The following is a 12,912-nucleotide window of genomic DNA, read 5'->3' as shown; positions in this document are numbered from 1 at the left end:
ATGAAAATTTCTCTCCACTAATACGAAATGATTAATTGCCTTATTTCACATACCCCTTGATTTTTCTTTTCATTCATCATGGGTTGCTTTAAAGCAAATGCATTTAAAATCTGCCACAAGAAGAGTGGTCTCTTTTAAATTGTTGTAAAGTAGTGAAAGGACATAGTAAATCAATCCTATTTCTGCCTTACTGAAGGATAACCTTTGCTCTGTTAAAGCTGTTTAGACAATCACAGTGCTCTAGCTTACTTGCTGGGTAATATGTGTGTGTGTGTGTGTGTGTGTGTGTGTGTGTGTATATACTCTGTCATCTCTGCATCTGACCTTCAGAACTGAGTGAAGGTAACTAATTCATTAGAAACCTACCTATACATACTTATATGTTCATATCTATCCATCTGAAAAACTTTCAAGTTTAAGAACTCAGAGATTTTTTTTTAAGATTTTCAGATGGTTTCAGCTGTATATACTACTCCTTAATTTTCTACATATGTGTAGGCATCCATTCACACATACACACACAAACACACTCAGGCAAACACAGATACATCCATTGCATATGTTAGAAGAGAATAGTGAGATAAGAGCAAAGACAATAAAACGTTGATATTTTAAAATAAACTACATGGCTCATTGGTCACCAGTTGATGCTCTTGGATTAACATTATGAGACTATGAAGCAATACACTTCAGAAAGGAGAACATTGGTTTAACACAGTGGTGTTAAATAATTTTTCTGCTTCTGAAGTGCATGTGAAATCTAACTTAGCTTCCCTTTCCCTTTAAGCCACTTGGCTACATGTTTTACCATGAAAGGGAGTATAAGTCATAATGCATGTAAACACCAAAGACCTCTGAGCTCCCTCTCATTTTATGTTCCAAACACACTGCTGAAATTTTGAAATCTATTTTGATTTACACAAAGACAAAAATAAGTAGAAAAAGCAAAACATTAGCAATATATATGTCAAAAACCAGTCAGGAGAAAATTAAATATGCTTCTATACTTTCTGGCTTGTGAAGTTTAGAAGTCTTCCAAAGAGCTTGGAAGGTGGAGTAGGCCTAAGCAGGAGCAGTCTGCAGAAAAAAAATTGTGTCCAAAAATACAGAGGGGAAAAAAAATTATGGCACATCCCTAAATCAACAGGATGTCAGAAATATTTCAAAGAATACTATATAAAACTTCACAATAACTCTATAAATTACATTCACTGTGCATAAAAAAGAGAGGCGCTGTGTGTGCTTTAAAAATCCATAATGATATGCTGCGTATCTTTAAAAAAAAAAGGCATAGTAATTATAACACATTTCATAATTAAAAAAATCTTTGAGATGTTAAAAAAGTCCAACAAAACAATATGCCAGAAAAGTTATTGAGGAATTAATGGCTGGAAAAACCACTAATAGTCATTACATATTTTCACAGAAGTGCACAGATGTTTGAATTTAGATCTTTCTAGTTAAAAAATGCTTGGCAACATATCAGCTATTTTGAATAAATGATCTTCTTTATTATTTTCTCTGAACTCTACATGTGATGACCTTTAAAATGGATATCCTGCCTCCTCAACCTGAGAGTGGGTCAGCTATATCTCAGCAATGTAGAACAGGTAGGTTTTACTGAAAAATGAAACAAAAATATATATAAACTGCTGACAGGAATCCAAGTCTGAGAGAAAAATATAGTACAACAAATACTAAGGCCTATTTGACACCCTCTTTCTTATTGCCACATTCTGCTTTTCTCCTTGTAACATTGTTCATGCTGTGAATTTCAAAGTCCTCTACTATTAAGATCTAAGAGGAACACAAGCACACATCACAAAGTACATTAAAATTCTAAAGAGTCTGAATTTATTTTTCTAATGTACCATTTCTGTATGTGCATGGCTTTGCTACTAACTGCAGCTAATTTTTTTGTAGGCCATCATTAATCTCAGCTCTATATTTTCACAGTTTGGGTAAACACTTCATTTGCACTAAATTTACAACATTAATGAGATGTGAAATTTAAAATGCTACTTGAAATATAAATGATGTAAGAAACTAGAACCAAAACGTGGTTTTATCACATTTTAAATCAGCAGACTAATTTAAATCTATTACACTGGAAATTATGATGTTGCCTTGAGAATTTGGTTTTACAACTGATCTTCTAAGACTAAAATGAAGAAACGTGTTAAACACCTGGAGGAAAAGGAAACAAAACAACTTGAAAATAATAAACTGTATTTTTTTGCTTTGAAAGTTTTGTTTATTTTTTAAACTGATTTTGAAATTAGTATTTATTTCTTAAACATTTCATTCTACTTCCTAAAATTCTATTAAATATTAAATGTATGAGCTCTGGAAAAATAAAATATTGAAAGAAGCATATTAGGTGTTCCTTAAGATGGAACAAATCTAAGAAACAAAGAATAAGCTAAATTGATAATTCTTAAAGCATTCAGTTTGTTTTGAAAATCTTCATCTTCACATGACAAATACTGAAACCCTCAAGATTTCAGTCTAATCCAAGATACCAGTGGCAGCATGTAGGAAGGAAATATCACAAAATCTTCTCTATATCATTACACCTATGTGAAACTTGCCCACCTGTTGCTGGTGTAGGAAGGATGGGTCTCTTGGGCTTAGTCCCACATATCGATTGGCTTGGGATGTGCCTGAGGCTGTGTAGGCTGATTAAGGAAGAACAAAACATATTGATAAAAATACCAACCTATCATATCTATTACCTTGTGCAGGTACAGTACAAATATGAGAGATCCAGAGTTATGATTTTGCAATATATAGGATGTGTCTTTGTCTTTTCTTTAAAAGAAAGCAAAAGAAATCCTGAATCAAATTTGGAAAGGCATGTGTAAATTCCTATAAACTTCAATGGAAGCTGCATGTGTAAATCCTAATAATATCTCTTGACAATAGTAGTTCCTTTGATTATTTTTTTCTAGCTATTTCATAATGGATTTATTTTAACTAATCACATTTTTAATTTCCATTATGCCAATTGAAAGCTACTGTGAAATCACTGAAATTAAAATGCTGTGAGAAAATATTCATGATCATATTATTTTTATTTCTGTAAAGCCCCTGTTTTTACCAAGAAAACACCAAATGACTGGTTTAAAAGAAAAACATAAATTAGAATAAAAAGTTTGGTTTACTCATGTGGCATGAAAATAATCTTTGCAGTAATGGGATATAATCTGAATAATATTTTCTAAGAAGGGAGCTAGTTCTCACTCTACAATATAATAGTAAATATTCAACTACCCCATACATCAGAAAACATTTTTTTCTGACAGGAGCTACTAAAATAATTCTCTCGCTGCCTGCTACAGAAGATTGAAGAAATCTGTTTCTGAGGAAAAAAAGAATGTCAAGTGATGCTGGAATTAGCTACAGAGAATGGATCCTTCACCTGTAGGACAAGTTCCTGTCTGGTCTAGCCCAATAATTTCTAGAAGTCATCACCTTTTCATGTCTTTTAGCGCCACTTATGAAATTAGCTAGGTGGTCTTACTCAACTTCACAGTGTGGAGATTTCCACACTGCAATCAGTAGCATCACAATCTGGAAACTTGCTGGAAAAAAGGCAGCCTTAGCAGCAAAACCATATACCAACATGCCAGTGAGAAGCTAGACAAGAGTACTTACTAAAACAGGCTACTATTATTGAGTTCATGTGGAAAGGAAAAAGAAAATGCATTCATTAAAAAAATAAAAAAACTTAAATATTTTATATACAGTAAACAGGCTTTACTGAAAAATTGTCATAAGAATTAACCAATTATTAGCAGGAAATTATGGTGGAACCTACAGGGTTCCCCAAATATTATTAAAGCCTGATGTTCATCCTCATTATTAAAAATTCTGCTATAGCACTTCGGAATGAAAAGAAGTGCTAATCATTTTCCAATTTATTCTTATCACACTGAATAATATCTATTTTTATATAAAAACTATATATAATAACTATATAATATATAGTTATATAATATATACATAGTTATATAATAACTATATATATATATATTTTGAACCAATCAATCAGTCGCCACAAATAAAAGTAAAATTAAGCCATAAAATATATATAGTGTTGATTTTCCTGTTAAGTTAATATTAGTAAACTGTGTGGTGGACCTATTATGACTGATAACGCAGTTTGAGTGATAATACAGTTTATAGGTATTCATACTTAATTTATATCAGAAGGACATGATCCCTCATTTTTTTGTTATTGTGCTCATCAACAAGCTATATTTCTTCTTTTTTTGCAGGCTCTTACTGTTATCAATCCAGTGTCAAAGGCCTTTACCAAGGAGATAGACAGATGCAGTTTTCTGAAAATCACAACACCCTGAGCAGGTGAGGTGTTACACACTATCTTGTAGGCAGTGCAGCCACATTCAAAAAAATATTTAGACATAGGGATTTTTTCTACTCTTCATTATGTGTTGTAGAGGTAAGAATTTACTTGGAAACTACTATGGAAGCATGAGGAAGCCTTATTTAAAGTATCTAAGCCAAGATGTTCTAAAGGTTCAACAGGAATCAGCTACTCAGGTTACCATGAATTGGACAAGAAACAGGGTGATGATTTAATTGGAAAATATAGTCCAAGTCGTTCCCTTGGTAGCAGGACAATGTACAGATTAGGTATGCCTTCCCGTAATCATGATTAAGGCCATATTACCAGAAAACATCCCAAAACAATTCTGGCATTTACTGTGGTGTTTTTTTTTGCCATTTTCATCAGAATACCCGACCTCATCTAAGAGAGATATGTAGGTCAAGCACAATCATGTCAAAGTCAAATGAAACCACAAATGTTTGAAACTGCACAAGAACTTAGCTCAGTTTTCTATTCTGGTGCAAACATTTAGAGCAACAGCTTCTACTTTGCTGCTAAAACTAACTTAAAAAGTCAAAAAACAGTACCACAAATCACCAGTGGGGCTACAGATAGACTTTAGTGCCTCCTAGTTAACCTAATATACTGAAAAGGAAAATAAAATGTTTCCAAAAATCTATCTGTTTATATATACATATTTATACTTGAGCAGTAGTTTCTCCAAAAGTTACTACTACCCTTCTACAAGAAATGCTTAAACAGTTTTCTTCCTTTAAATCTTATGCCTTTGAGTTTCATCTCTGCTTCAGACTCTAATGAAAAGTTCTAAAGTATCATAGCACCTGAAGAGGATATAGTTTATAGCCTCCATTAATTATAGACCAACAGTTAGGGAGTGCATTTGAAGCTCAAATACTAAATAGGTCTAGAATGAGTAATTTTAATGCTACAATCCCTAAAGAAACTAATACTTTTACAGACTATTGAGATTTCTTTCCAAGAAAATGAAGTGTCTCCTAAAAAATCTTCACCACTCTGATAAATTCTGGTAACACTGACCACCTCAAGTCCAAATAAAAGTACAAGGACAACAGAAATGCAGAACATCATTTAAAAGCACCATTCTGCAACACTGATCATTAATATCCTCAAGGGAAGACATTTCTCTAGATATTTGCCCCTATTTCTAGAGCTGCAATTCCATTGAAGACAATAGGAAAAATAACATGATCCTATATGTAGTAAAGAGCTTAAAACATTGAAGTTAGAGTTCATAATTTTCTATTTTGAAAAATCAAACAAGCACAAACAGTGGATCTATCATCCCTTGTAGAAATGACAAGGAATTAAAATTTTCTTTTAATTTTTCTGTTTAGCAACAACAGTTGTTTTTTGCTAAAAGTGACACAAGCTATATTAACATGCAATTATCATAGCTCGGATTCAGTATGTGTTGTAACAAGGTTTGATTTCTGTAGGAAAGTTCATTGAGGAGCAAATTATCCAGTCCCTTTTTGGAATTCCATCTGTGAGTCATTGTAAAACCTTACTGTCTGGGTGTGCTTCTCAATGTCTTAACAATGTCCACCTCAGATGAAAAAAGACATTTTCTTTTCCTTGAATAGTGGTCAAATATGCAGGCTTTTCCCTTTCATTTTGGTTGTCATGTCACAAACTTTGGTTTATGTAACATGATCCATGGGTTGAAATTTTTGGGAGGAAAAGCTTTGCAGTTGGTTCATGTTTGCTCTCCATGTAAAACAATGAGCACTCACTTGGTCAAATAGTAGGAAAAGGCACCTTTTTCTGGCCTCAATTTGAAATAATATCAAATCTTCGATGGACATTTTTGTTTCCTAAAGAAATACTTACTGGTTGCTGTAGGTGAAGATGCCTCACCTTCAGTGGATGTAGTGATGGGTTTAGTATCTGTCATGGTCAGGGTCACAGGTCGCACCGCACTGTGATGGGGAGAGGGTGCCAAAACTGGAGTAAAATGGCCAGGCACTTTCCCTACTACTTGACCACTGCTGTTAGGCTACAAAACAAAACCAAAAGAATGCCTTGTGAAACATACACATTGTGTTTAAGGAACCTACCAATCTTAGGGTTTTCCAGAATTGCCTGTCATCACAGCATTTATGTTTTGTAGTGTGCTGTTCTAAATAGGCTATGAAGTTCCATGGGATATTTTCACCAGGCAGGTCCCTTCTCAGATTGATAGTACATGCTTCGGTATCAGTACTTTTTGGTATGCATTCTTCCGCATTCTTCCTTCTTGGTGCACGTGCATCAGATTGTTTCAAAATATTTTTGCTGCTCAGGCACTGTCAGTGAACTAAAATCCCCTGACAATAGGAGTAAACTGATGAGGTCCTAATGTATGAAGTACTAAGAGCAAACCTCTGTTTTCACATGCTGTACCACTCTGGCTTGGAGGATCACCAAGATTTGACCACAGTTGTCCACAGAGATTACTCACACTGGAAGGATAACTAATGATTCACAATTAGGGAATAGGGTAGAGGGTTTGGATACGATACACTATAAGGTACACATCATTATATCTGGAAAAAAGCTACCTACTGAAAACACAGAAGTATTTAATAATGGGAACTCCATAAATCAAGAGCATAATAAGTAACAACACTTGTTTCATAGATATGAGAGGCTGTCTGGTAAGACCTTATGGCAGATACAGGTCATCAAGGTAGTATACTTTCTACATGTAGGCACATCTGAATATGGCAAAGCTGACTGGTAAATATATGCTTATCCATTGCTTTAACATATCCTAGACATTCTACATGACCTCAAATACTCCAATGGTAAATAACTTGCAACAACAACTACCAGGTGTAAATAGTCATTACAGCAGCGGCTGATAACTTCGGTCTTAAACTGACTATGTGATCTATGAGCCACAAGTATTTTAAAAGAGTCATACAAACATGAAATACTGGGAATTTTTTAACCAGAAGGATCTTGTCAAATTAAGATAACTTAAAGACGTTGACTGATGAAGGACGCAACTGATTCAAGGAAAGGTTAAAAGAGGTAAACATGACTATGTCAATGAAATAATAACTGGACTGAGACAATTACCGCCAGTATGTGAGAAGTATAAACACAGAGAAGAGGAAGGAATTATTTGGAAAATACAGGAAATACATACTTGGGTAATGGAATGAAATTGTGACGGAGGAAATTTAAAATTAATAGCACAAGAAATTTCCTGGCAGTATGATTTACTAGACTTTGCAAATGCACCCAAGGGAGAGTCTTGTTTAGGACATCTAAAACTAAATTAGCAAAAAATACTAGTAAATATAAGTGCAAATGGAAACCAGTATGGTGTCCATAGGAACATTGAGCAGTTGCTGACTATCTCCCCTCTCTAAAATCACAAGACTTACAGTTAAAAATGACAGCAAAATGCACACTAATTTTGACTTGCAGACAACATGAGAAAAACTCTCTGGACACAACTCTTGTCAGTAAGACATGCTCACTAAGTTGGACTGGATTTTCGTTACACTTCATGGGAGACAAGCCTCCCATAGCAAGCCTCCTCTCCTGTCCTGGAAGTCCAGCTGTCCACACAGCCTGCTGGAAGGAATACCACCTCTCAGTTGCACCCAGTAGCTTGTAGGTAGAGATGCTGACCTGCAACCACAAGGCTACCTTAGGATCCTTAGCTTATGTGGTGAGCTAACATCACAAAAGTAACTGAGAATCTCTTACCAAAATGATCAACTTTTATTAAAACTAAGAAAGAAGATTCTTTGCACTTCTGTGAAGTGCATGGATTTAAACTGATGGTATAATCAGCTTACAAAATCACCTGTCTCCAAAGACAGACTAGAATAAATTAGAATAAATTAAAATAAATTAGAAGGTCACAGGAGACCATGATTTACAGAAACATATCACCTTATATCGTACTGTAGTGATCCCAGCCAATAGGAATCCAGTGGCTCACATGGACCTCAGCTTTACCCTTATCCATATGGCATAAATGAGCAAACCCACTTCTTGTTCTGACAAAGATTAAGACTAAGATTATACTTATACCCCATTCTCTTCGAAAATAAATTCTTCCCTGTGTGATACATAATAGCAATGCAGTATATCACCCCACCCGATTCAAATAGAGGGTGAAATACTGTTCTTGTTGACTACCCATAGAGAATTTACCAGCGATTTTAGTTTGTCATTCTCCATACCAAGTGCCTCCATTTCTTTATTTTTTTTTATTCCCCCCTTCTTCCTCCTAAATGGAAGTTCTATATCTGTCTCACATGTAAAAGTGAGTGCAGATGCAATACAAAGACACTGAGGTCTGCTAGACAGAAAAGAAACCTCTGAAGAAAAAGAAAATGAAAATTTGTTACTTCAGTAAGTTTAATTCTTATAGTTCCAAGATTACACACTCTGCACATTAGATTTCAAATGCAATTGCAATCCAGCTGTAGGTAAACACATACCTGGTGTGAACTTTACAAATACTATTCTTCTTCAACAATCAAGGTGACTTTGAGATGTAAACCAAGGCCCTCCTTTTGATTAAGGTTGTCATAGGAAATGGTACACTTGCAGTTTGCTTTAAACTTCAGTGTTTTTCATAAATGTGCTACTTTTGAAAGCAGAGTTTATGAATAGCATTCTCATACTCTTCCAAATTCCATTAGAAGGATGTCTCTCATAAGAAGCCTTCCCAAACCATCCATATTTGTTATTCTTGCATGCAGTGAATAACAGTGGGGCAGTTAACCAAACATATTTAAGTTATCACAACTAGTTTGCAGCTTAAGATCATAAAAAAACATATCTCGTAATTGTCTCAGAGTTACTGCTTTGGCCTGTCTTCAGATTTATGCACAGTGTTGCATCAGTTCATACTCAATTCACACTTCTATGGTTAACTTTCGGAGACACTTTGGTTAACTTTTGGAAAAACTAAAAGCTTTTGAAATAAAACTCCAGATTCTGGATGGTGCAATTGACAGCAGTAGAAGCTCATGTGCATCAGCTCTCTCAAGTGTCTCAAGTCCTCTGAGCTGCTTTAAGTTTTCAGTCCAAAAAGGGAAACTCTTCAGCCAGAAAAAGGCTCTTCATAATCTTATTGAAAACTGACAGCTAGAAAAAACTTATGTGACCTGTTTTCCTTTTTTCCCTTACAGTTATATCAAACTGTATCAAATATCAAATATTTTAGAATGGAAACTGCTTATCTATTTGGACAACATCCACTTGAATTACAAGTTCAAATACCTACAGTACATAATTTAACACAAATTGTCCTTATACAAAACAAGTTCTATACTCTAATTTCAGTTTTCCTGAAGAGATTCCTACAGACAAATGCATTGCCGGTAAAGAATCAGCTGCTGCCATCAAACAGGGCATCAATATGTCTGTGTGATGGATTCACAGAGGCGGTGACTGAGGCATAAACCTCATGCAAATACTGTAGAGGCAGCTGTGTTAGATAAACAAACTGTGCATTGGAAAATTTGTGAGGAAAAGCGGTAAACACAATGAAGGTCTGGGAAATTCAGTCCTTTTTATGAACTGCAGGCATACATTTTTCTACTGTTGGATTGGACGATAATTTGATTTTCAGACGTGTTAACAATTTTCAGCTTTTTTAATTCCACACCATCTTGAATTGCCACAGTTTAATTCATTTATGGGCCCAAAGCCAAAGACAAGTCATTTTTGCTGTCACAGCTGTAACACAACTCAGAATGTCAAGCTGTTGTTATCTGATGGTGTGCACTGTGCCCACTTTATTTTAATCCTCGGGTCTGAAGTCTGAACAAAAACCTGTAGCAGGTATGCATACAGACTTTCTTAAAGTCAGGATTTACTGTAGTTCTTTTCCCTGATAAGATTTTCTAACATATTTATCATCAGTAATTAATCATCCTCCTTTCAGACTTCTGTTCACATGGATGCCTAAATATCAGCATATTTAACCTTAGTTATCCAGTCACTATTCAGTGTTTTGCCATATAGTTTACTACTTTCAGTGTTACAAAAGTATTTCTGACACTATAATGAAACAACTGATATCTACAGATGAGTTATCAAAACATAATAGGAGTTTGATACATCTATTAAAAAATTTACACAAACAAGTTATTGCTTAAATTATCAAATATATTTGATGCTCATATATGCACTTTTAAAAAATTTAATTATACTTCTCAATTGCAAATAAGGTAAATCCAGTTTTCCTTGAAACTGTAAGTACAAATCAGCTTCAAACAAATAATTAACAAGGGCCAGAAATTATATTAATTTGTGCATGTCCTAGATATAGTTACGTATGATACTGTGTTGGGTGTTTCAGAAAGAAGTTTCTTGGTTTAACAAAAGATTGTATTACCCCAACTAACCATTACACTAGGAAAATAATATATTTTCTTTTTAAAACACAGGTTTTTAATAGAAATTCTATATTTCACAATGTTATCATATTATAGCCAGGTGATAAACCAGTGAATGCAGTTTAGTCAAACTAGATATCATACGTTTGTAAATACTGTCACCCATTTCCTCTCAAGAATTCCAGTTGCTTGTAAAAGCAAAGTTCCAATATTATGATGAACAGTATCACTGTAAAACCCTATGGCAGTGTAGTTTTTGAGAAGGCTGATTGAGTTAATTTTGTTCATAAAGGTATAGGAGGTACAGTTCTAGATATTTTGGTTCCTCAGACCCATACCGAATATCTTACATTATAAACTCTTTACTAGACACATCTGTGAACCTGGAGATCATAGCTGGTAAGTTCTGCCTTTGAGCCCACATCATTTTGCTGTGCAGTGTCTGCAGAGCGTGGTTAATGTTTTAGAAAATCTACAACTGAAAGAAACCAGAAATATCTTCCATTTTTCTAACTTTCCTCCTCTCCTTTTTGTCTAGAGCACTCTAATGTGTAACCACCTCTAAAAATTGGATGGCCATGTTATTCTCCCACCAGACATAGCTCAATGGTGCAGCAGGCAGTTCCATCAAATGTGTGAAACACATATCCCCAATTTATCACCCTCCTGACTAATAATAAGGCTCTTGAGACTCTGCTAAACATAAGGGAATGGCATTACTAGAGTACCACCAGTGAGACCATAGAAAATACTGTAGGGCAGTTTGAACCTCATGGACTCCATAAGGCATTTGCTTCACACAAATCAAGGCTGCATAGGTTTCTTTTCTGCTATTGAATACTGTGGTAGCAACAGAAATGCACTTTGCCTTCTTTTAGTGTACCTTACCACTTTTCACAGGAATTAATCTCCCTAGCTTCCGTATTAACAATCTGAGTAGCTCATCAAGACAGCACATCTTACACAGACCTCACTCTGAAATGCCACACCAAAGCTTCATGTGGTATGACACGCAGCTACCTTTCTGCTTGAGAAAGTAGCTTTAGAAGAAGAGCTGCAGCCAGTTCTTGGCTTACAACATCCCTTCTGTACTTTCTCTAAGAAATCAAGGTCTCAACTTTGATCTAGAAAGGTCTAAATCGCATTCATGTAATGAACAGATGTATGAATTCTCCTCTTGATGTAATGCTGCTGAAACTGAAGAGCAACTGCAGTGTTTCAGCAATCCGTGTTCAGACATGGGAGTCATAAGACAGTCTAGAGTCCTACATGCTGAATCACAATTTCACCTGTGAGCCTGCAACGTCAGTTATTTGTCAACAGGTAGACCACAAGGGAAAACCCAGTTTTCTTGTATATTTGCCTTAACTACAGGGTAAGTTTGTGGATCTGAAGCATGGGAATTATCTTTGTAGATAGATGTTCAAAAAATATCTTTATGTTATATAGCGTTTCATGACCTCTGGAGACTTATGCATGTAGACCAGACAAAATACAAAATAATCATTTACAACTGCATTTAAATCTTAAAACACCTTGTCAGGAGATAGTGTTAAATTAGGATTCTCTCAATCCCAATCACAACTAAAAACTGCACATTGCTTATTTAATCTTCAATAATTTCTAAAAAAATTACAAGGAAAGACTTGACCAAGAAGTTGAAAATGTCTGAACATCAACAAATAAAGAGGTGCTAGCTATACCAAAGAAACCACATGCACACAATTTTGCTTTTTTTGGGTTTTTCTTCTAGTACTCTCCTAAGAGCCAACAGGAAACATTGACTAGCCCAAAGAGAGCTTCACAAGATTCCCTCAACAGCACCAAATGACTGTAGTTATTGTATTGAAGAATGTAAGACAAAGCATCTGCCTGGCATCCCTGAAGAATGTGCCTTTCACTGAACAAAAGGTTCAATATCCCAGTCAGTTACAAGACAAAAATAAGTGGCTTCATCAGCTTCCAGAAACAACTATTCTCAAGAATTTCAGATATTTTTATCTTCAGACAAAGATAAAACAAATGAAAAGATAAAGCTGCAAACTAGTTCATGCTGCAATAAATTATGTTTTATCAGACCCAGGAAATTTAGCTAAATATGCAGTGAAATATGCTGCAAATATGCAGCAGCTCCCTCACCCTGTAGAATATAGCACATGTAAG

General features: G+C 35.0%; 1 protein-coding gene across 8 annotated transcripts in view; it reads right to left on the bottom strand.

Moving 5' to 3' along the window:
• Nucleotides 1–12,912, bottom strand: part of NFIB (nuclear factor I B) — a 259,017-nt gene that overhangs the window by 17,196 nt on the left and 228,909 nt on the right. For 2 of the 8 annotated variants that reach the window (XM_062514005.1, XM_062514008.1), the window contains exons 9-10: nucleotides 6,227–6,392; nucleotides 2,596–2,678 (exon numbers count right to left, since the gene is read on the bottom strand). The exons of 3 other annotated variants lie outside the window; for them this stretch is intronic. In XM_062514005.1, coding sequence (XP_062369989.1) covers nucleotides 2,596–2,678; nucleotides 6,227–6,392 — 249 coding nt within the window. The remainder of the gene's footprint in view (nucleotides 1–2,595; nucleotides 2,679–6,226; nucleotides 6,393–12,912) is intronic. 3 more of the 8 variants (XM_062514006.1, XM_062514009.1, XM_062514013.1) reach the window with 2 other exon arrangements.

This window comes from Cinclus cinclus, chromosome Z (assembly GCF_963662255.1).
Source record: "Cinclus cinclus chromosome Z, bCinCin1.1, whole genome shotgun sequence".
NCBI classification, from domain to species: Eukaryota; Metazoa; Chordata; class Aves; order Passeriformes; family Cinclidae; genus Cinclus; species Cinclus cinclus.
Note: the sequence above shows the minus strand (reverse complement) of the source record. Positions and strands in the feature narration are given on the sequence as shown.